General features: G+C 40.0%; 1 protein-coding gene across 9 annotated transcripts in view; it reads left to right on the top strand.

The window, feature by feature from the left end:
* OSBPL1A (oxysterol binding protein like 1A) overlaps positions 1 to 25,133 on the top strand; it is a 263,701-nt gene that overhangs the window by 163,456 nt on the left and 75,112 nt on the right. For all 9 annotated transcript variants that reach the window (XM_063597233.1, XM_063597232.1, XM_063597235.1 and 6 more), the window contains one exon: positions 22,845 to 23,007. In XM_063597233.1, coding sequence (XP_063453303.1) covers positions 22,845 to 23,007 — 163 coding nt within the window. The remainder of the gene's footprint in view (positions 1 to 22,844; positions 23,008 to 25,133) is intronic.

The following is a 25,133-nucleotide window of genomic DNA, read 5'->3' as shown; positions in this document are numbered from 1 at the left end:
TCCCATACCAGACATCTGAGAAAGTCATATGTTCTGCAGTATTTAAGGGGACCTTGCAAACATTGTTTTGCATCTGATGCATTGCCAATCTGATGCAAAATTTGATGATGCAATTATCAGTTCCTAAGTAGGCGTATTTTAAAATATTTCACTAATTATAGAATTATGAGATATATATGGAAGATATACAGGAGTATACAGAAAGCTATTTTAGAGCTTATAGAGAAGAATATGAAAACCAGGTCCCAGCAACCACCAGCAGGATTTTGGTGTGTCTTAGCTTATACACATGAGTGTGCAAACACAAATACAATGCATCTTGCTGTTTAATATCTTACATCATTTTCAGTAATATCAGAGTGAGTATTTTTCTTTGAAAAACACCTATTCTTTGAAAAAATTTTTTATTTTTTATTTTTTGAGACAAAGTCCTGCTCTGTCGCCCAGGCTGGAGTGCAGTGGCATGATCTTGGCTCACTGCAGAGGTCTCAGCTCACTGCAGCCTTAACTTCCCTGGGTCAGATGATCGTCCCAAGTTAGCCTTCCTCATAGCTGGGACCACAGGCATGCACCACCACACCCGGCTCATTTTTGTATTTTTTGTGGAGATGGGGTTTTGCCCTGTTGCCCAAGCTGGTCTCAAACCCCTGGGCTCAAGTAATCTGCCCGTCTCAGCCTCCCAGAGTGCTGGGATTACGGGTGTGAGCCATCGTGTCCAGCCCAAAACTGTTTTTAAGGCTGCATATGAAATGTATTATTGTTTTAACTTCCATTGTCAATATATGAGTGGTTTTTTTACTACGCCCTTCCTATTGCTAAATGCTATCATTTTTTATAGCTTTATTGACGTATAATTGATGTACAATAAACTCCACGTATTTAAACTGTTATTGAATGAGTTTTGACATGTGCTTGCACTAGTGAAACTGTCACCACAATCAAGATAAGGAATACTTCTATTCCTTCCAAAAGTTCCTTACTGCCTCTTTGTAATACCCCTTATTCTTTCTTCCACCCCCATCCACAGGCAAGTATTGATCAGCTTTTTATCACTAGACATTGGCAGGAATTTTCTAAAATTTTATAGTAATGGAATCATATCGTATGCACTTTTGGGGGTGGGTTCTGGCTTCTTTAACTCAGCATAGTTATTTTGAGGTTCATCCATGTCGCTGAATGTATCAATAGTTAACTCCTTTTTATTGCTAAATGATATTCCATTTTGTGGCTGTACCACGGTTTATCCATTCACATGTTGATGGATATTTAGGTTGTTTCCAGTTTGGGGATATTATAAATAAAGCTATGAATATTTGTATATACAAGTATTTATGTGGACATAAGCTTTTATTTTTCTTATGTAAATATCTAGTAGAATGGCCAGGTCATAGGTCATATGATAAATGCATGTTTGTCTTTTTTTTTTTTTTTTTTTGAGTTCTTTTAAACTTTGGGGAAAAATGCGATAGAATTCACATAACATAAAATTCACTCTTTTGAGCATGCAATTCAGTGGCATTAATACATTCACAGTGTGCAGTTATCACCTCTGTCTTATTCCAAAACATTTTCATCATTCCACAAGGAACCCTGTACCCGTTAAATACTCCCTGTCTGTCTGGTACCCCATCCCCAGTCCCTGAAAACCACGAATCTGCTTCTTCTCTATGGATTTGCCTGTCTTGAACATTTCGTGTAAATGGAATTATACAATATGTGAGCTTCTACGTCTGGCTTTTTCCCTAGCCTAATGTTTTTGAGGTTCATGCGCATTGTAGCATGTATAAGCACTTTGCCTTTGATGGCTAAGACGTATGGTATGTATATATCACATTGTATCTGTACATCCATTTATGGGCATTTGGGCTGTTTCTACCTTTTGGCTGTTGCAAATAGTAATGCTGTGAATGTTTTTGCAAGTATTTGAGCATTTGTATTCAATTCTTTTGGGTATATACCTAAAAGTAGGATTCCTGGGTTATATGGTGGTTCTATGTTTCACATTTTAAAGAACCACCATACTGTTTTCCGCAGTGGCTAACATTTTACATTCCCATCAGCAATATGCAAAGTTCCACTTTCCCCCACATTCTTCTGAACACTTTTCTTTTTTTTTTTTTTTAAATTATAGCCATTCTAGTAGGTGTGAAGTGGTATCTCATTGTGTTTATGATTTGCATTCACCTGTTGAACTCATCTTTTCATGTGCTTACTGGCTGTCTTTTTTGGAGAAATGTCTGAGTCCTTTGCCCATTTTTTAATTGGATTGTTTGTCATCTTATTGCTGAGCGTAGAGTTCTTTACGTGATTGTGTATATATTCTAGATACTAGACCCTTGTTAGATATATGATTTGCAAATACTTCCTTCCATTTCCTGGGTTGTCTTTTTACTTTGTTGATAGTGTTCCTTTATGCATCAAAGTTTTAAATTTTTGTTGTTTGTACTTTTGGTGTATTTTTTTTTTTAACGAAACTGAAATTTCTCTATATTACTTTTTATCCAAAAGCCATATCAGAATAGCCTGTGGTGCTTTATAAAAACGTTACATGTATCAGTGTATTACCATCTAACAAGCAAAAAACCCCAAACCCAATGACATTAGCTTAAATTAGAGATTCATATTTCTTTCACTGTAAAGAAAATGAGAGGCGGGCAGTCTGGGCCTGTATGGCAGTTTCAGGTGTTAGGGGCTGTTCCTACTGTCAAATTTTCGTCAGCTGGAAGGAGGAAGGGGCAGAAAACGGGGTATACCCTTCCCTTTAATTAGTTCTACTATCCTTTGCACAATATTTCCATTCTTCTTGGCCAGAACTTAGTCATTTGTCTATAGCTGACAGAGAGATGGAGACGTATGGTCTGTTAGCTGGAGGGCAAAAGGTAAAACTTGGGGCTTACTAATGACAAAGGGGAGAAATAGCTATTGGGAGAAATTAGCAGTCTCTGTCATAGGCCTTGTTCATTCTTGGAAATCCTGATTAAGTAGAGCACGTTCCAGGGACCATTCCAGGTACTAGGATACAATTATGCACAAATATTTAATACGGAGTTAAAAAGATGTAATTTTAGGCCAGGCGTGGTGGCTCACGCCTATAATCCCAGCACTTTGGGACGCCGAGGCAGGCGGATCACGAGGTCAGGAGATCGAGACCATGGTGAAACCCCGTCTCTGCTAAAAATACAAAAAATTAGCTGGGCGTAGTCCCACTACTCGGGAGGCCGAGGCAGGAGAATGGCGTGAACCCGGAAAGTGGAGCTTACAGTGAGCCGAGATCCTGCCACCGCACTCCAGCCTGGCGACAGAGCGAGACTCCGTCTCAATTAAAAAAAAAAAAAAAAAAAAGATGTAATTTTAAAAATAGACTTTAAAAAATTACAGAATTTTAGCAAGTAGGTTGATTTAGAATTTTACTATTTTTTATATAGCTTACACTGATTTATTATATTACATTAAAATATATTGGCAATATATTTAATATCTACCACTATGAGGCAATTTAGCATTCTGTTCTTTTTTAATTTTTGTGAGTACATAGATATAAGGGATACATGAGATATTTTGATGCAGGCATACAATGCGTAATAATCACATGGAAAATGGGATAGCCATTCCCTCAAGCATTTATCCTTTGTGCTATAAACAATCCAATTATAAAGTGTGCAATTAAATTATTTTGACTATAGTCACCCTGTTATGCTATCAAATATCAGGTATTATTCATTCTTTCTATTTTTTTATTTTGCATCCATTAACCATCTCCACATTCCCCCAACCCTGCCCCACTACCCTTCTCAACCTCTTGTAACTAGCCTTCTCCTCTCTATCTCCATGTGTTCAATTGTTTTGATTTGTAATTCCCACAAATAAGTGAGAACATGCAATGTTTGTCTTTCTGTGCCTGGCTTATTTCATTTAACATAATGACAACATCCAGTTGCATCCATGTTGTTGCAAATGATAGGATCTTGTTCTTTTTTTTATGGCTGAATGGTATTCCATTGTGTGTTAAGTACCACATTTTCTTTATCCATCTGTTGATGGACACGTAGGTTGCTTCCAAATCTTGGCTATTGTGAACAGTGCCACAGCAAACATGGGAGTGCAGATATCTCTTCCGTATACTGCTTTTCCTTTTTTTGGGAATATACCTAGCAGTGGGATTGCTGGGTCGTATGGGGTAGCTTTATGTTTAGTTTTTTGAGAAACCTCCAAACTGTTCTTCATAGTGGTTGCACTAATTTACATTCTCACCAACAGTGTTCCCCTTTCTCCACATCCTTGCCAGCATTTGTTACTGCCTGTCTTTTGGAGATAAGCCATTTTAACTGGGATGAGATGATACCTCATCGTAGTTTGATTTGCATTTCTCTAATCAGTGATGTTGAGCGCCTTTTCATATGCCTGTTTTCCATTTGTATGTCTTTTGAGAAATATCTGTTCAAATCTTTGACTCATGTTTTAATAGCATTATTGGATTTTTTTCCTGTAGAGTTGTTTGAGCTCCTTATATATTCTGTATATTCATCCCTTGTCAGATGGGTAGTTTGCAAATATTTTTTATAATTTTGTGGGTTGTCTCTTCATTTTGTTGATTGTATCCTTTGCTGTGCAGAAGCTTTTTAACTTGATATGTTTCCATTTGTCCATTTTTTCTTTGGTTGTCTGTGCTTGTGGGGTATTACTAAGAAATATTTGCCCAGACCAATGTCCTGGAGAGTTTCCCCAGTGTTTCCTTGTAGTAGTTTCATAGTCTGAGGTCTTAGATTTAAGTCCTTAATCCATCTTGATTTGATTTTTGTATATGGCAAGAGATAGGGGTCTAGTTTCTTTCTTTTGCATATGGATATCCAGTTTTTCCAGTACCACTTATTGAAGAGACTGTCTTTTCTCCAATATATGTTCTTGGTACCTTTGCTGAAAATTAGTTCACTGTGAGTGTGAGGATGTGTTTCTGGGTTCTGTATTCTGTTCCATTGGTCTATGTGTCTGTTTTTATGCCAGTACCATGCTGTTTTGGTTACTGTAGCTCTGTACTGTAATTTGAAGTCAGGTAATATGATTCCTCCAGTTTAGTTCTTTTTGCTCAGGATACTTTTGGCTATTTTGGGTCCCCTGTGGTTCCACATAAATTCTAAAATTGTTTTTTTCTATTTCTGTGAAGAATGTCACTGGCATTTTGATAGGGATAGCATTGAATCTGTAGATTGCTTTGAATAGTATGGACATTTTAACAGTACTCATTTTCCCAGTCCATGAACATGGAATATCTTTCCTTTTTTTTTTTTTTTTTTGCATCCTCTTCAGTTCTTTCATCAGCATTTTATAGTTTTCACCATAGAGATCTTTCACTTCTTTGGTTAACTTAATTCCTAGGTATTTAATTTTATGTGTGGCTATTGTAAATGGGATTACTTTTTAAGTTTCTTTTTCAGATATTCACTTTTGGCATGTAGAAATGCTACTGATTTTTGTATGTTGATCTTGTATCCTGCAACTTTACTGAATTTGTTTATCAGCTCTAATAGTTTTTTGGTGTAGTCTCTAGGTTTTTCCAAACAAAAGTTCATATCATCTGCAAACAAGGATAATTTGACTTCTTCCTTTCCAATTTGGATACCTTTATTTCTTTCTATTGTCTGATTGCTCTAGCTAGGACTAACAGTACCATGTTGTATAATAGTGGTGAAAGTGAACGTTTGTTGTGTTCCATATCTTAAAGGAAAGTCTTTCAGTTTTTCCTCATTTAGTATGATACTAGCTGTGGGTCTTTCATGGCTTTTATTATGTTGAGGTGTGTTCCTTTTATACCAGTTTTTTGAGGGTTTTTGTCATAAAGGGATGTTGAATTTTATCAAATACATTTTCAGCATCAGTTGAAATGGTCATATGGTTTTTTTCATCAGCTCTGTTGATATGATGTATGACACTGGTTGATTTGCATATGTTGTACCATCCCTGGGATAAATCCCACTTGTTTATGATGAATGATCTTTTTAACATATTGTTGAATTCAGTTTGCTAGTATTTTGTCAAGGATTTATGCATCAGTATTCATCAGAGAATGAATATTGGCCTGTAGTTTTCTTTTTGTGATGTGTCTTTGGTTTTGATATCAACATGTGGATTCAAAAATCTGAGACAGGTCTCAGTTAATTTAGAAAGTTTTACCAGCCATGGTAGCTCACGCCTATAATCTCAGCACTTTGGGAGGCTGAGGCGGGCGGGTCACTTGAGGCTAGGAGTTCGAGACCAGCCTGGCCAACATGGCAAAACCCCGTCTCTACTAAAAATACAAAAATCAGCCAGGTGTGGTGGCGCACGCCTGTAATCCCAACTACTTGGGGGGCTGAGGCAGGAGAATCACTTGAACCCAACTACTTGGGGAGTTGGGGAATCATTCCCAACTACTTGGGAGGCAGAAGCTGCAGTGAGCAGAGAGCGCACCACTGCACTCCAGCCTGGGCGAGAGAGCGAGACTCCATCTCAAAAAAAAAAAAAAAATTAGAAAGTTTATTTTGACAAATTTGAGGATGCGCCTCAGGAAGTTCTGACAACATGTGTCTGAAGGTGGTCAGAGCACAGTTTGGTTTTATACATTTTAGGGAGACTTGAGACATCAATCAACATATGTAAGATGAACATTGGTTCGGTCTGGAAAGGTGGGAAGACTGGAAGGCGGGAAGAGGCTTCCAGGTCATAGGTAGATAAGAGACAAATGGTTTCATTCTTTTGAATTTGTGATTAGCCTCTCCAAAGGAGACAATCAATTATGCATTTATCTTAGTGAGGAGAGGGGACACTTTGAATAGAGTGGGAGGCAGGCTGGCCCTAAGCAGTTCCCAGCTTGACTTTTCCCCTTAGTTTAGTAATTTGGGGGCCCCAAGATTTATTTTCCTTTCACGGCTGTAATGCAATAAGTTTGGAAGTATTCCCTTCTCTATTTTGTAGAATAGTTTGAGTACGATTGATATTAGTTCTCCTTTAAATGTTTGGTAGAATTCAGCAGTGAAGACTTCAGGTCCCAGGCTTTTCTTTACTGGGAGACTTTTTGTTATGGCTTTTATCTAGATACTTGTTATTGATCTATTCAGGTTTTCAATTTCTTCATGGTTCAATCTTGGTGTAGGTTTATGTGTCTTAAGAATTTATCCATTTCCTCTAGATTTTCCAATTTATTGGCACATAGTTTCTCATAGTAGCCACTAATGATCCTTTGGATTTCTGTGGTATCCGTTGTAATGTTTCCATTTTCATCCCTGATTTTATTTATTTAGGTTTTCCCCTGTTTTTTCTTCGTTAGTCTGGCTAAAGGTTTGTCAATTTTGTTTATCTTTTCAAAAAACCATCTTTTTGTTTCATTGATCTTTCTATTTTCCTCACTTCAGTTTCATTTATTTCTGCTCTGATCTTTATTATTTCTTCTGTTGATTTATTCTACTGATTTATTATTTCTTCAACTGATTTGTTTTGCTCTTGCTTTTCTAGTTCTTTAAGATGAATCATTAGGTTATTTGTTTGAAGTTTTCCTTTTTTTTTTTGACGTAGGCACTTAGAGCTGTAAATTTCTCTCTTTCTTAGTACTGCTTTCGCTGTATCTCATAGGTTTTGGTGTGTTGTGTTTCTCTTATCGTTTGTTTCAAGAAATTTTTCAATTTCTTAATTTCCTCATTGACCCACTGGTCATTCAGGAGCATATTGTTTGTTTGTATAGTTTCCAAAATTCCTTGCGTCATTGATTTCTAGTTTTATTCCATTGTGATCAGAAGATACTTGATATTATTCTCTTTTTCTGTATGCTTTAAGACTTGTTTTATGGCCTAACATATGGTCTATCTTTGAGAATGATACATGTACTGAGGAAAAGAATGTGTATTCTGTAGCCATTGGATGAAATGTTTGGTAAATATCTATTAGGTCTGTTTGTTCTATAGTGCAGATTAAGTCTGATGTTTCTTTGTTGATTTTCTGTCTGGGGGATCTGTCCAATGCTGAAAATGGGGTGTTGTGACCTCCGGCAATTATTATATTGAGGTCTATCTCTATCTTTAGCTCTAATAATATTTGCTTTATATATCTGGTGCTCCAGCATTTGGTGCATATGTATTTACAATAGAAACTGCCTTTGCAAAATTATAACTGAGGAAATTATGACAGTAAAATAAGACCTAACCAACTCCATCTTGCTTCTAACATTTAAGCTGTGCTTATTCATTCCTGGGCATAGGTCAGACTAACTTTGGGAAGGAATTCAGCTCATGGCTTGATTCTGAAACAAAACTGACAAAGCCTTTTCCCAAAAAGACCCCCTTTTTGCCTTGGGACCAGTCTGCCCTTGCAAGACTAACAAATTAGCTACAAGATTAGAAATTACAGTTTAGGGGTCATGCAGCCTCTGGCTCCAAGAGTCTGAACCTCCCTAAATTCCTCCTGGGGATAACATCAGCATTGTAAAACCTAAGATCAGTGCTTGAGATATTTTGTAGACCCTGTGTTGGATGGATCAGCTGACACCAAGGAGACCAGTAATCTGGCTCAACCAGTTCTGCCATCCCACCCAGGAAAAGACAGCAAGAAAACCTCACTTGAACCCACTATGATTCCATCTTCAACCTGACCAGTCAGCACTCCCCACTTCCCAAGTCCTTACCAGCCAAATTATCCTTAAAATCTCTGATCTGCAAATGCTAGAGAGACTGATTTGAGTAATAATAAAACTCTGGTCTCCCACACAGCCAGCTCTGTGTGAATTATTCCTTCTCCATTGCAGTTCCCCTGTTTTGATAAATCGGTTCTGTCTAGGCAGCAGGCAAGGTGAGCCCATTGGGCGGTTACACAATTATTATATCCTGCTGCTGGATTTACTTCTTTATCATTATATAATGACCTTCTTTGTCTCTTGTTACAGTTTGTCTTGGAATCTGTTTTGTCTGATATAATTATAGCTACTCCTGCTCTTTTTTGGTTTCCATTGACATGGAAATGTCTTTTTCTATCCCTTCGTTTTCAGTCTATGTGTACCTTTGTAGGTGAAATGCATTTCCTGTAGGCAACAGATTGTGGGGTCTTGTTTTTTTCATCCATTCAGCGCCCCCCCCATGTCTTTTCATTGGAGAGTTTAGGCCATTTACATTCAATGTTATTATTGATAAGTAGGGACTCCTGTCGTTTTGTTACTTGTTTTCTAATTGTTTTGCAGCCTTCTCTTCCTTCCTTCTTTCCTTCCTGTCTTCCTTTTAGTGAAGGTGCTTTTCTCTGGTGGTATGATTTAATTTCTTGCTTTTTATTTTTTGTGTATTGTATGTTTTTCGATTTGAGGCTACTGTGAGGCTTGCAAATACTGTCTTATAACCCATTATTTTAAACTGATGACAACGCTGACTGCATAAACAAACACGCAAAAAGAAAACTAATCAAAACTCTACACTTTACTTCATTCTCCCGGCTTTTTACCTTTTTTTGTTCCTTTTTATGTCTTATACTGTCTATGTCTTGAAAAGTTGTTGTTATTATTTTTGATTAGTTCATCATTTAGCCTTTCTAGCTAGGTGTAGTTTACACACCACAATTATAATGTTTTGATATTCCGTGTTTTTCTGTGTGCTTACTATTACCAGCAAGTTTTGTACCTTCAGATGACTTTGTACTGCTTGTTAATGTCCTTTTTCAGATTAAAGACCTCCTCTCAGCATTTCTTGTAGGACACGTCTGGTGTTGATGAAATCCCTCAGCATTTTTTTTTTTTCTGGGAAGGCCTTTATTTCTCCTTCATGTTTGAAGGATATTTTTTGCAAGATATACTATTGTAGGGTAAGAGTTTTTTTCCTTCAGCACTTTAAATATATCACACCACTCTCTTCTGGCCGGTAAGATTTCCACTGAAAAGCCTGCTGCCAGACGTATTGGAGCTCCACTGAATGTTATTTGTTTCTTTTCTCTTGCTGCTTTTGGGATTCTTTCTTTATACTTGACCTTTGAGAGTTCGATTCTTAGATGCCACGAGGTCGTCTTCTTTGGGTTAAATCTGCTTGGTGTCCTATAAACTTCTTGTACTTGAATGTTGCTCTCTTTCTTAAGGTTTGGGAAGTTCTCTGATATTATCCATTTGCATAAACTTTCTACCCCTCTTTCTCTACCTCCTCTTTAGGGCCAGTAACACTGAGATTTTCCCTTTTGAGGCTGTTTCCTAGATCTTGTAGGCATGCTTCATCATTTTTTGTTCTTTTTTGTCTCTTCTGACTGTATTTTTAAGTAGCCTGTCTTCAGGCTCACTAATTCTTTCTTCTGCTTGTTCCATTCTGCTGTTAAGTGATTCTGATGCATTTCTCAGTATGTGAGTTGCATTTTTCAACTCTAGAATTTCTGCTTGATTCTTGTTAATTATTTCAATCTCTTGGTTAAATTTATCTGATAGACTTCTGAGTTCTTTCTCTGTGTTATTTTGAATTTTTTGAGTTTCCTCAAAATGACTGTTTTGAATTCACTCTGAAATGTCACATGTCCCTCTTTCTCCAGGATCGGTCCCTGCTGCCTTATTTAGTTCATTTGGTGAAGTCATGTTTTCCTGGATGACCTTGATGCTTGCCGATGTTCTTTGGTGTCTGGGCATTGAAGAGTTAGGTATTTATTGTAGTTTTCACAGTCTAGGCTCGTTTGTGCCTGTCCTTCTTGAGAAGGCTTTCCAGGTATTCGAAGAGACTTGGGTCCCAAGCCCAATAATGATGTGGTTTCTCCACACTTGCAGAGGTACTGCCTTGGTGGTCTTGGATAAGATCTGGAAGAATTCTCTGGGTTACCAGGCAGAGACTCTTGTTCTTTTTCCTTATTTTCTCCCAAACAAATAGAGTCTCTCTCTCTCTTTGCTCAGCCACCTGGAACTGGGTGTATGGTGATGCAAACACCCATGTGGCCACCACCAAGACTGTTCTAGGTTAGACCTGAAGCCAGCACCACAATGGGTCTTAAGGCCCACTGTAACCACTACCTGTCTACCACCTATGGTCACTCAAGACCTCAGGGATCTACGTAGTCACCAGGTGGCAAAGCCAGCCAGGTTTTGTTCTTCTTTTCAGGGCAACAAGTTTCCCAAGGCCCCAAACAGGTCCAGAGATGTTTTCTGGGAGTCAGAGATTGGAATCAAAAACCTTAGAAATTTGCCTGATGTCCTATTCTACTGTGGCTAAGCTGACACTCAAACCCCAATATAAAGTCCTTCCCGCTCTTCCCTCCCCTTTCCACAGGCACAGGAGCCTCTCCCTGTGAGCACCACTACCACTGGCCCATGGGGGAGCTCTGCCAGGCCACTGCTGATGTTCACTTAAAGCCCAAGGGCTCTTTCATCAGCTTATGGTGAATGCTACTAGGCCTGGGACTCACCCTTCAGGGCACTGGGCTCCCCTGTGGCCCAGGGCAGGTCCAGAATTGTTGTCCATGAGCCTAGGCCTGGACTCCGTGACACCAAGAGCCTGCTTGTTGCTCTGTCCCACTGTGGCCAAGCTGGTACCTAAGGTGCAAGACAAAGTCCCTTTACCTTTCCCTCTGCTTTTTTCAAAGAGGAGTCTTTGACCATAGCCACCACAGCTGGTAATGTGTTGGGTGTCACCTGAAGCCAGCAAGTCTCTGAGGCTCACCCAAGGCCCTCAGTGTAGTACCTGGTATCACTGCTGGTTATTCAGGGCCCAAAGGCTCTTCAGTTAGCAGGTGATAAATGCTGCCAGGACTGGGTCCTTTCCTTCTAGGCAGCAGGTTCCCTTCTGGCCCAGGATGTGTCTAGAAATGTCAGGATGCTGGGTGCAGTGGCTCACACCTGTAATCCCAGGACTTTGGGAGGCTGAGGCGGGTGGATCACCTGAGGTCAGGAGTTCGAGACCAGCCTGGCCAACATGGCAAAACCCCGTCTCTACTAAAATTATAAAACTAGCTGGGCGTGGTAGCGTGCACCTGTAATTCCAGCTACTCGGGAGGCTAAGGCATGAGAATTGCTCAAACCCAGGAAAGAGAGGTTGCAGTGAGCTGAGATCACACTACTGCACTCCAGTCTGGGCGACGGAGTGAGACTCCATCTCAAAAAAAAAAAAAAAAAAGAACGCCTTCTGGGAGCTAAGACCTGGAATGGGGGCCCCACAATTCTGCCCAGCATCCTATCTTGCTATGGCTGGCTGAACTGGTATCCTAGATGCATGACAAAGTCCTCTCTACTCTTCGCCCTCTTCTCCTTAAGCAGAAGGAAAGAGACACTGTCATTGCTGTCTGCTGTGCTGCCTGGGGTTGGGGGAGGGATGGTGCAATCACTCCTTTAGCCACCTTGGCCAGTGACTTCCTAGGTCAGGTGCCACCTAGTCCTCTGGCTGTCAGCCCAGCCCAGCATTAGAAGTTGCCTAGGAATTGCAGTCCGTGTGTCCTAGACCACCTTTCAAATTTACCTAGGACCCCAGAGCACTTTGGCCGCGGGTGACGAAGCTTGCCAACAAACTCGAGTTCTGACCACTGAGATGGGTGATTCTCTGGCTAGGGCTGGTCCAAATGCTCCTGTGTGTGTGGGTGCTGGGTGAGCCCAGCCTGGCTTTGCTCTCCACTATGACAGGGGAGCAATGAGTTCAATGTAATGTCCCCCAGTTGGTGTACTCTGCAAGTGCAGATACTCTCCATGCTGTACAGCTGTTGCCAGGGGATAGGGGAGGGTTGGTGTTGGTGATTCAAGACTGTCTGTTGGACCTTCCTGAATACCTTTTTCAGAGATATGAAATCAGGTGCTGTGACTGCTCACCTGATTTTTGGTTCTTGTGATGGTGCTTTTCTGTGTGCAGATACTTGTTAAAATTTGGTGTTCCTATGAGGGGTACAAAGGGTGTAAGCTTCTATCCTGCCATCTTGCTCTGCCAACATTGTTTTTTAATTTACATGATGATACATAAAACCCTTTTGAATTTTTAAATACATTATACCATAATCTGAAAAAATTTGGAAATGACACATGGACGTGCATAGTACTTTTAGGAATATAATCCTCCAAGTGTGACTTCTGGATTGTAAACTGTACATGGTAATGGAAATTTTAAATTTCTGTGGAAGTTCCTCATATGAGAGTTATAACCAGCATTAAGTAGTTCAACTTTGCAGTTGAAGAGCAAACTGTTGTGAGACTTGCATCAAATTATTTTAAATGCCAGAGCCATTAACAAAGCATTGGAGTAAATGTGTATTGAATCCACTATTGGTAGCATACCGTGGGAGTGAACACGACTTTTGTTTCAGAAGACGCGTTCATCTTATCTGCTTTGTAAAAGACATGTAAAAACTAAAATGTATTTGTTAAATTGTCATTTGTGTATAGTGCTAGTCTTCCATTGATTTTATGAGAAGTTATTTTTAAATCATTCTGACAAAAATAAGTGTCAAATATTCTGGGTTTATATTGATTCTTCCAAGTATCATTATCACCTTGCTTATAAAATGCCCTATTTATTTACCAAGTCTTTCTTCTGTTCCCCCAAGTATTTAGGGGCTCTGTCCTAGATTTGGGGTTATCTCCAAATTCTACCCTGATTTAAATGTCTGAAGGTACAGTTTGGAAGTAATCGATCTAACAGATTGTTAGCAGAAAGTGATGTTGAACAAGCTTCATTGAGGCCATTCTATTTTTAGCATGGTCAGTACGTCAAAAACCAGACAAGTTCTTATCTTCTTTCCCATGGAGGAGCTTGAGTGAAGAGATACGCAGAGGTCATTCTGAGTGGCATTTCCTTTTCTTTGCTTGAACCAGGTTGAAGAAGATGGCAATGACTGTAAGAAAGGGGCATTTTTAGTGGTGCCACAGGCCAATCACAGTCAGCTGTAACCAATGGGAAAATGTGTTGGGCTGATCAAGTTAGTGCTCATGAGGCTTTGTAGGGCCTTGAGACTCGTTTCATTTCTAATCTCAGGATGAATTTATGTATAATGTCAAGAGACTAGAGGCTTCTTACTTCATCACCTGTTGGAATCAATTAGGTTGAGGACATCTTTGTCTGTTTCTTATTCTCTGTATTCCTTATATGCTCTGAGATAGCAGAAACAATTAGAAGAAAACTTGGTTACACGTACTCATCTATCTAAATCTGTGCACACACTCACTGCATTTCTCCTGTAACTAAGGATGGACTGTCTGAGCCTTTAGCAAAGGCCAGCTGTATACTAGTGGATTAGATCTCCTCCCTTTTTGACAAAGTCAAGAACATTATTCCAGCAATTCTCCCCTCTCACTTCTGCAAACATAATCCCATCTCAGTTGAACCTTTTCTATCCATGTAAAAGCAACCCGGGTTGTCTTCCGTAATGAAAACTTCATTGACCCCACAACCCCTTCCAGCAACTGCCCTACCTTTCTCCTCCTTTTTTGAGCAAAAATTATTTTTTTAAAAGAATTTTATTCTTTTTTTAGTTTTTAAAATAACCTCTGTAACCAGCGTCCTCTTGTAGGCTAGGCGTGATGTGGCTCTGCCTGTAATCCCAGCACTTTGGGAGGCCAAGGTGGGTGGATTGTTTGAGTCCGGGAGTTCAAGACCAGCCGGGGCAACATGGCAAAACCCTGTCCCTATTTAAAAAAATTACAAAAAAATTAGCCAGCCATGGTGATGTGCTCCTGTAGTCCCAGCTCCTTGGGAGGCTGAGGTGGGAGGATCACTTGAGCCCAGGAGGCAGAGGTTGCAGTGAGCTGAGATCACACTGCCTTCTAGCCTGGGTGACAGAGTAAGATCCTGTCTCAAACAAACAAACACCTCTTGTCCAACAAAAACCTTCTTAAGAACAGGTTGTACTCACTCTCTCTTATCTCTCTTGACCCATAGGGCATCGCCTCCAGCATCCTCACAACACTTCACTGAAGCTGCCCTTGTCAAGTTCACTCTTGACCTTCACATCGCCAGTACAGTGGTCTTGTCTTAGTTCTTGAAGCAGTTGATCGCTCATCAGTGTTTGACAGTTAATCACTTTTTCCTCCTTGAAATACCTCTTTGAGGCTTCCAAGACACCACACACAACTGGTTTACCTCTCTCTGTCTCTCTCTTTTTTGTTTCCTTTGCTGACTCTTTCTCAGCATTTCTGCTAGGGTTCAGTCCATGGCTTCCTTCACATTTCTGTCTCACTTTCTCCCTTAATGTTGCTATCTAGTCTTTTAATTTTATTTATTTCTAGTTTTAAAATTTAATTTTAAAAACTTAATTTTATTTAATTTTTGAGACACAGTCCTTGTAGTTGCCCAAGCCAAAACATGGAGTCGTCCTTCATTTCCTTTTTTTCTTATATCACATAGTCAGTCTGTCAGCAAATCATTTGAGCCTTCAAAATATATCCAGAATCTGACCACTTCTCATCATTTCTCTTGCTATCTCTTACCCATCTCTTGTTCTAGTTATTGAAGTACTTCTTAAGGGATTTTTTTGTTTTGTTTTGTTTTTGGAGACAGAGTCTCACTCTGTTGCCCAGGATGGAGTGCAGTGGTGCCATCTTGGCTCACTGCAACCTCTGCCTCCCGGGTTCAAGTGATTCTCCTGCCTCAGCCTCCCGACTAGCTGGGATTACAGGCATGTACCACCATGCTTGGCTAATTTTTGTATTTTTAGTAGAGACGGGGTTTCACCATGTTGGTCAGACTGGTCTCGAACTCCTGGCCTCCGGTGATCCGCCCACCTCTGCCTGCTAAAGTGCTGGGATTACAGGTATGAGCCACTGCACCCACCTGGGATCTTCTTTTATTCTACTCTTGGCTCTTCCATCCCCTTTTCAGCATTATAACCATGGGGATCATAGTAAAAAGTAAATAAAATAATGTTACTTCTTCCCCTCCTCCACTGGCTTCCCATTTCACTCAGTCAAAACCAGAGTTTCAGCTGTGGTTTGCAAGCCCTGTGCACATCCCTTACTCATTTCAGTTTCCTCCCATCAGGTGAATCTGCCTCGGTCCCTTAGGTGGCTTTATTCTTAGTTCTTAATTTAGTCTTTATTCTTACATATTTATTTATTTTTTTTTTTCAAGACGGGGTTTCGCTCTTGTTGCCCAGGCTGGAGTGCAGTGGTGTGATCTTGGCTCACTACAACCTCTGCCTCCCAGGTTCAAGCAATTCTCCTGCCTCAGCCTCCCAAGTAGCTGGGATTACAGGCGCCTGCCACCACGCCTGGCTAATTTTTGTATATTTTTAGTAGAGACGGGGTTTTGCCATGTTGGTCAGGCTGGTCTTGAACTCCTGACCTCGGGTGATCCACCTGCCTCCACCTCCCAAAGTGCTGGGATTACAGATGTGAGCCACTGTGCCCACCCCCTAAATTTCTATTCTTAAATGAGTGTCATTGTTTAGTGCTAGGAAGGACTGAAAAAGGTTTCAGGAGCATAGGGAAATCAATTGCATTTGAAAAAGCAGTGATGAGATGAGATGGAAGGAGGACATTAGAGAGTCAATGAAAACCCTGAAATTTAATGTGAACAAAGGTATTTTGTAAATCTATAAAACAAAGCAAGAGTATACCATACTATAATGAAGATATATGTCCATCCTGCCTGAAACAGGAGGTCAAAGCGTCACTTCCCTGGACCCTGGAGGTGAGAGAGTAATTCAGCCTGGCCATGGTTTCAGAAGTAACATTGACCATTTGCATCCACATGGGAGCTCCATCCTCCTCTACCTTAACAATATAATAGTCAGACTTGTGTGCAGAAGAGCTCTTACTAGCTGTAATCATCAGACCCATACTTTTTATCAGCTGTGTGTCAACAGCAGGGAGTCACCTAAAAGCACATACCTTGAAACAAGTTTTGAAGTGAGAACATTGTTGGTCCTCTAGCCACAGCAATAAGCATCAGCCAGGTGCAGTGGCTCACACCTAGTCTCAGCACTTCGGGAGGCAGAGGCAGGAGGATCACTTGAGGCTAGGAGTTTGAGTCTAGCCTGGGCAACGTAGGGAGACCCGTCTCTGCCGAAAAAAAAATTAGCTAGGCATGGTGGTGCATGCCTTTAGTTCTAACTACTTGGGAGGCCAAGGCAGGAGGATCGCTTGAGTCAAGAGGATTGTTTGAGGCTGCAGCGAGCCATGATGGAGCCTGAACTCCAGCGTGGTTGACAGAGCGAGACCCTGTCTCAGAAAAAAAAAAAAATTCTAATATTTCAGTCTCTAATACATTTTGTTAATTGTAGCCATACATGCACTAGCGAAGAGGAAAGAGTAAGGCTTATCCTGTTGAACTGACCAGAGTGTGGCCAGTTGGAAGACTGATCATCAAGGTCAGAATTGTACCTATCTTATAACTGGCTGATTGCACACAGTGTTCTGTGAATAATAATCACTTATTCCCCACTTAGTGCTGTGTCTTTGCCAGATTGAATTACTCTGCCTTAGGTAACCCCTGTGAAACACAGGTAAGTAAAGGGGCACTTTCTAGAATGAGAGTGTAGGTGAATGTGTCGTAGCTGGCTAGCACATGACTGTTTTCAAAACTCTGCATTCTCTTGCTGGCGCCCATTCACTTTGGAAATAGCCACTATGGATTTTGCCTTCTGGCCTGAAAGGGAGTGAAATGAGAGACTGCCATATTGAAGTGGTTTGAGGAGACAGATTACTGGAAAGGCTTACATTTGTATTTTAAGGGGCTACAGACACAGATCAATGCGTATGTTTACTGTTAAGCGTATGGTGGTTCAGTCCTTAAGCTTTTCTTAATAAAAAGTGCAACATTTTTGTTAACTTGAATGTATGTTGATTTTTGTCATGGGAAAGTCATTGGACTGAGGGTGTATATTCCATATGCGAATTTGAAAGGTAAAATTTCAGCCTTATTCTAGAAAAGTTCTAATGTATAAACACATATACAATTATAATCTAATAATTATAAACATATCTGTTGGGACCCACTAGTTCTGTGAAGGAAGTTATTTATTCTTTTAGTAATAACTAGGGTGATGATTATTGTTTGAGAATTTAAAAAATCTAGTAATCAATATTCACATATTGATACATAATAGAAGTGAAGCCTTGTACCTGGAATTACAAAGACATTAAGAGATTGCGCAGAAGGCACTGTTTCTGTTACAGCATAGTTTCTAAGCTTGCAACTAAGAATTTGGAAACAGCTCAAAAGTAAGGTGAATATTTTATGAAGTTGCACTTTGCATATCTTTTTTAGCAGTTCTACACCAATTTTTTAGTGCAGGATTTCCCCTAAGGTGTTCTGAAATGTGGAGACTGTAGAGGATCTGGAATTACATCATTTCAGTGATCCTTCTGACCAAAAAGTACTAATGGCACTTAAGCATGCTTTCAGATGTTTCTCTAAAGTAACAAGAAAACTCATTACCAGTGCATTTTCTGTGATGTGTAGTTACTCTCTCATATACATCACTTACATGACAGGAGAAATTGCCATTTTGTGGCTATTTTATAATAAGGTATCTTCAGTGCAGAAAATCCTGTTAGGCTTGAAACTAATAAAAGTACACTCAGATCAATTGAAAGATGAAAACAAAGTAAGAAATAGAATGTGGTTAGAGCCTCAGTCTCTTCCTGTCCTGTTTCCAACCCCTTTTACTGTCTCTCAAGAACAAGTGAGAACAGATGTGAATGCGGTAGCAGCTAAGTGGTGCTTATTTTAGGTGGGTAACGGGTAGATTGCATTTTGAATAAGATTTTTTTGAGGGGACTGGATATTTATGGGCCTCTATCATTTATCTTGCTACTTTGCTGAAATCTAGATGAATTTAGGTATTAAAATGTATGTACTCGTTAAATAGGATACTTTAGTTAATTCTTATATTTAAAGATATGGTGTCAACAGCAAATTTACATTTTGATATTGGAAAAGCTAAAAAGGGGAAAGAGATGGGGTAGGCAGGGGTGAAGAATTTGGATTTTCTTGCAGTGTTGATTTTAGAATCTACAAATATAACAGTGCTGAGAGATCTTTTCAAAGAAAGGATCATTTTGGACATTGCTCAATTTTGTAGTCCTTGTTTATTTTTTATTTTTTATGTTTTTGAGACGGAATCTCGCCTGTTGCTCAGGCTGGAGTGCGACGGCGTGATCTCAGCTCACTGCAACCTCCACCTCCGGGTTCAAGCGATTCTTCTGCCTCAGCCTTCTGTAGTTGAGATTACAGTCTCCTGCCACTGTGCCCGGCTTATTTTGTATTTTCAGTAGAGACGGGGTTTCGCTGTGTTGGCCAGGCTGGTCTCGAAGTCAAGTGATCTGCCCGCCTCATGTAGTCCTTGTTTATATAATAGAGAAATGAAGTGTTTAACCCATCTGATGGAAGTAGGACAGCTTTTTATTTATTTTTTTAAGTTGACTCTAGCCCTAGTATGCTTATTTCCTCTTCTGGAGATACAATTTAGATTATAGGAATATTTGCAAGTATTTTTCAGATTTTCTAAAAATTGTAATTACATGAGTAATTTGTTTTTCAATTTTTCATGTCTCTTCTGATCTTGATTGCTTACCATTTATTGCGATTTTTATTTCATTATCACAGCTGTAATAATAATAATCCGCCTGCTGTATTGATAAACACTAAAGTGCCTGAGGACTGGAACTTGGGTTTAACCTTGTTTCTGCTATAGACTTAACATTTCAGTAAAACTGTATCTTAAGCTATGTCTAAGACCTTAGAGTGTTGTACCTGATGTGCAGCTGGCAGGAACTCAGGGCCACAGAACAGAGAAGAGCCTTCATCCTTGGGGGCTGTGGGGAGGAGCATGGGAGAGGGAGTGTCAAGAGGCAAAAGGGTTAGATTTGGCAGTGAGTAATGCAGGATTTGTGAGAGGGGCCACAGTTCCCAAAACCTCGAGATAGAAAGTGTGACCTAGAGGAGGTTTTGGATGTCACTCCATCCAGTGCTTTTCTTTTCTTTCTTTCTTTTTTTTTTTTACCCCCTAACTGAATCTTTTTTGTTTGTTTGTTTGTTTGTTTGTTTTAATTATACTTAAAGTTCTGGGATATATATGCAGAACATGCAGTGTTCTGCATATATATATATGTGCCATGGTATACATGTGCCATGGTGGTTTGCTGCACCCATCAACCTGTCATCTGCGTTAGGTATTTCTCCTAATGCTCTCCCTCTCCTTGCCCCCCACCCCCCAACAGGCCCCAGTGTGTGATGTTCCCCTCCCTGTGTCCATATGTTCTCATTGTTCAACTCCCACTTAAGAGTGAGAACATTCGGTGTTTGATTTTCTATTCCTGTGTTAGTTTGCTGAGAATGATGATTTCCAGCTTCATCCATGTTCCTGCAAAGGACATGAACTCATTCTTTTTTATGGCTGCGTAGTATTCCATGGTGTATATGTGCCACATTTTCTTAATCCAGTCTATCATTGATGGGCATTTGGGTTGGTTCCAAGTCTTTGCTATTGTGAATAGTGCTGCAATAAACATATGTGTGCATGTGTCTTTATAGGAGAATGATTTATACTCCTTTGGGTATATACCCAGTAATGGGATTGCTGGGTCAGATGGTATTTCTGGTTCTAGATCCTTGAGGAATCGCCACACTGTCTTCCACAATGGTTGAACTAGTTTACACTCCCACCAGCAGAGTAAAAGCGTTCCTATTTCTCCACATCCTCTCTAGCATCTGTTGTTTTCTGACTCTTTAATAATCGCCATTCTAACTGGCATAAGATGGTATCTCATTGTGGTTTTGATTTGCATTTCTCTGATTACCAGTGATGATGAGCTTTTTTTCATGTTTGTTGGCTGCATAAACGCCTTCTTTTGAGAAGTGTCTCTTCATATCCCTCACCCACTTTTTGATGGGGTTGTTTGTTTTTTTCTTGTAAATTTGTTTAAGTTCATTTGTTTAAGATTCTGGATATTAGCCCTTTGTCAGATGGATAGATTGCAAAAATTTTCTCCCGTTCTGTAGGTTGCCTCTTCACTCTGACGGTAAGTTTCTTTTGCTGTGCAGAAGCTCTTTAGTTTAATTAGATCCCATTTGTCCATTTTGGCTTTTGTTGCCATTGCTTTTGGTATTTTAGACATGAAGTCCTTGCCCATGCCTATGTCCTGAATGGTATTGCCTAGGTTTTCTTCTAGGGTTTTTATGGTTTTAGGTCTTACATTTCAGTCTTTAATCCATCTTGAGTCAATTTTTGTATAAGGTGTAAGGAAGGGGTCCAGTTTCAGTTTTCTGCATATGGCTAGCCAGTTTTCCCAACACTATTTATTAAATAGGGAATCCTTTCCCCATTGCTTGTTTTTGTCAGGTTTGTCAAAGATCAGATGGTGGTAGACGTGTGGCGTTATTTCTCAGGCCTCTGTTGTGTTCCATTGGTCTGTGTATCTGTTTTGGTACCAGTACCATGTGTTTTTCAAACTGTTGGGATACCACCTGGGTTTGGGCCCTAGAGGGGACCTCTGGGAGGGAAGGGAAAGTGAAAGGAGTGGGGCTTCTGCTGCATTCAGTGTCACCCAGTGCACAACTGCTTTCGAAAACATCTATTTTATATGTTGGGATTACAGTTGAGAAATAGGTTCCGCTGCTAAAGTAGAAAAAAAAAGTAGTTTGAAGACCACTATGTTGAAGACTTCTGATTAGATTATTAGGTGATAGCAGAAACCTCTTATTTTATAGGAGAGGAAACTAACGAACAAGAGACTTCTGAGAAGACACTGCTGCGACCTACCAGTGGATCCCTGCTTTTCTGCCTCCTGTCTGTCTATAGTGCACATTGGCTCCAGAAATCCAGCAAGATTAAGGAATAGTAGTGATTTCCGGACTACTGATATGAAAATAGGCAAAACTGTCCCTATCAAATCCAGTACATGCTATTTTATAAGGATTAGGTGACTTGAATTCTAGAGGGTTTTGGTCAACCAAAAGGTTCAGATACTCCTGCATTAGATAGGAGGAATAGATTGTAACTTCAAACAGTAAAAAAATCAAACCAGGCTTTGCCTTTTTGATAATCTTTTGACTTTTTTACTATACTAAGTTAAAGGTAAAATGTGGAGTTGAAACCAAAATATGGAATTGGAAAATGAAAAATAGGCCAGGCATGGTGGCTCAGGCCTGTAATCCCAGCACTTTGGGAGGCCCAGGCGGGCAGATCACTTGAGGGGCTGAGTTCAAGACCAGCCTGGCCAACATGGTGAAACCCCATCTCTACTAAAAATACCAAAATTAGCCAGGTGTGGTGGTGCACACCTGTAATCCCAGCTACTCAGGAGGCAGAGGCATGAGAATAGCTTGAACCCAAGAGGCGGAGGTTTCAGAGTCGAGATCGCACCACTGCACTCCAGCTTAGGCGACAAAATGAGGCTCCGTCTCAAAAAAAAAAAAAAGAGAAAAATGAAAAATAGAATGTTTATAGTCATTACCAGGCAACCTGTTTCCCTTCATTTGATATACCAACTATTACCAACTATTTTGGGAGTAAACTGAGGGATTATATTTTATGCTTTGATGTAGTTTGCTTTTTAATATTTAGAATTTTTTTAAAATTTTTGTTCCAAGACTTGCTGAAACTGTTTTTTTAACTGTGTACTTAATGTTGAGAGAGAAATATTCTTTATGTTTAAAAAGAATTGTATGATTTCTGAATTGACTGATGTCTTATACCAGGATCCTGATCATTTGAGCTGAATTTATTTGCTAGTTCTGAATCTATTTTCATTAGCTAAGCTGTTGCCAGAAAAGGCCCCATGGGAAGAACAAAATTAGTTTAATAATTTTGCTCATTCATCCATGTGCATGTGACACGACTGTTTTCATTTCTGATGTTGCAATTGAACTGGATCAAAAGCAATTAATTTTCACATCCTCTGAGTAAGTCTGTGTCTCCTGTCACTCTGAAGTCTTTTCTGTATATCTGTTTTCTTCTAGGTGAGGAATTTTAAATTGGAACAAGAGCAAGAAAAAAACAAAATCTTGTCAGAAGCACTGGAGACGCTGGCCACTGAACATCATGAATTAGAGCAGTCTCTGGTGAAAGGCTCTCCGCCCGCCAGCATCCTTAGCGAGGACGAGTTCTATGATGCGCTGTCAGGTAACTCTGGGATCCTTCCCTCTGCATTGTTGGTGATTTAGAGTCCACCACCTAAATGAGCAATGTCCCCTTGAGTCCACCACCTTAGAGCAGATGTCACCTATCGTTTCCTGGAATAAACAGATAGCGATGTATCAGTATAGCTCCCCAGATTTTTTGTGTGTCATGTTATTAAGGCTGGTGTCTGAAAGTGTGGAATGAAATTCATCACAGTCTCTGCCTATACTGAAGATGTATTCTAGGCTAGGTTAGAGTGCTGTTAAAACTGCCCACATTTGATTTGTCCTTTACTGGGTGACCATTTCCTAGTGCCAGGCATTAGCACATATTGTAAGGAGAGACAGACAGACAGTTTCTGTCTTCAAAGAGGTCTTTATATAAAGAATACAGGTAACCAAGCACAAGTGCTTGGTGATAGCACAGTATGCTAAGTGCCACAGTAGAGGTGAGACCACCATGTGTCTGGAGCAGAGAAGAGGAGGTGTTTAACTTTGCCTCAGAAACACACGCTAAAGGGCGGCATAGCATTTCTGCAAGGAGCATGGACTCCAGAGCTTCTGTCACTAGCCAGCTGTGTGACCTGGGGCATGTTCCATGACCTCTCTGTTCATAGTTTCCGCATATTTAAAATGGGATAATTATAGTGTCCATTTCAGTAGGTCGTGTGATGACTAAATGAGTTTCTCTGTTTAGATAGTGGTTAGAACAGTGCCTGGTGATACTCAGTGCTAAAAAATGGGGAATGCACGTGGAGATTCGAGGATGAGAGGAGGTACTGCTAAGTAGTTTTGACCTTTTTGGAATTTACTTTCAAATTTTTTGAGGCAGGTGTGGGTGGGAGAAGGGAAAGGAACACGGAAGGGGGTGGTTGATGATCAGTGGGACTGAGAAAAATTAATTGTTGTATGGGAGAAAATGAAATGCATATATAATAGGTGAGCATATACAGTTACTGAGTTTCACAACACTTGATCACAGATGCAAGAAATCTTGGTGTATTGGAAGTGAAGGATCAAATTCATAACAGGACAGGAAAGAGAGGAAGCATGGTGAGAGGTAGGAGAGATGAGAACTGAAGATTAGGTTAAGGAAGTTAAAGAAAATGGTATGATAATACAGTACATAGAAAATGATGTTGGTAGAATGTAGATTGACGGGGAAGTGATTGATTGATTAAGACAAATAGGAACATTATTAATAGAGGTTTGATAGAAGTAAAAGAAAGGGAAGAAGTAATTTTCATAGCCAGATTTGGGAACAATTGGACAAAGAAGATTATAATGATGACGGGTTGTCAATTAAATAAGGGATTTATGAACAGAGTGACTCACGTTGGGAAGAGAAGGTAGGATTTGAGATCGATGGAATGAGTGACAAGGCAAGGGAAGTATTTAGCCTGTCTGAGGGAGGTCGGAGGGAGAATGAGTGACACTTAAGACTGCTGACATTTATTACACGTCCACCTTGTGCCAGGTCCAGTGGCGCTTCTTCTATGGGGAGCATCCAAAAAGGAAAATTACAAGAGGGATGCTAGGTCTAAATGCATAGAGTTTGGAATATAAAAGAGCCCAGATACTTCAGTTGCTCATGTTATATATTCTTTTTTAAAAATAAAACTTTATGACCAGGCATGGTGGCTGAGCACCTGTAATCCTAGCACTTTGGGAGGCCAAGGCAGGAGGACGTCTTGAGCCCAGAAGTTCGAGACCAGCCTGGGCAACATGGTGAAACCCCATCTCTACTGAAAATACAAAAATTAGCCAGGCGTGGTGGTGCATGCCTGTAATCCCAGCTGCTCAGAAGGCTGAGGTGGGAGGATCGCTTAAGCCCAGGAAGTAGAGGTTGCAGTGAGCTGTAATGGTGCCATTGCATTCCAGCCTGGGGGCAACAGAATAAGACCCTGTCTCAAACAAAAAAAAAACCTTTAAAAAATTTTATTTAAGAACCCCATGTTTGTTCTAAATAATTCCATATAAAAGTATGTGAGAACCCAGTGAAATTCTCTTCACCTGTTATCCCAGTTAATCATGCACTCCTCCTCCTCCTCAGAGGTTCTGATTAACAGCCGGATATACTCTCTTACAGACCTTTTTTGAGCATCACATATATATGTGCTTGTGTATATA

Source organism: Pan paniscus, chromosome 17 (genome assembly GCF_029289425.2).
Source record: "Pan paniscus chromosome 17, NHGRI_mPanPan1-v2.0_pri, whole genome shotgun sequence".
NCBI lineage: Eukaryota > Metazoa > Chordata > Mammalia > Primates > Hominidae > Pan > Pan paniscus.
The sequence above is the reverse complement of the archived record's forward strand: the minus strand, read 5'-3'. Positions and strand labels throughout refer to the sequence as shown.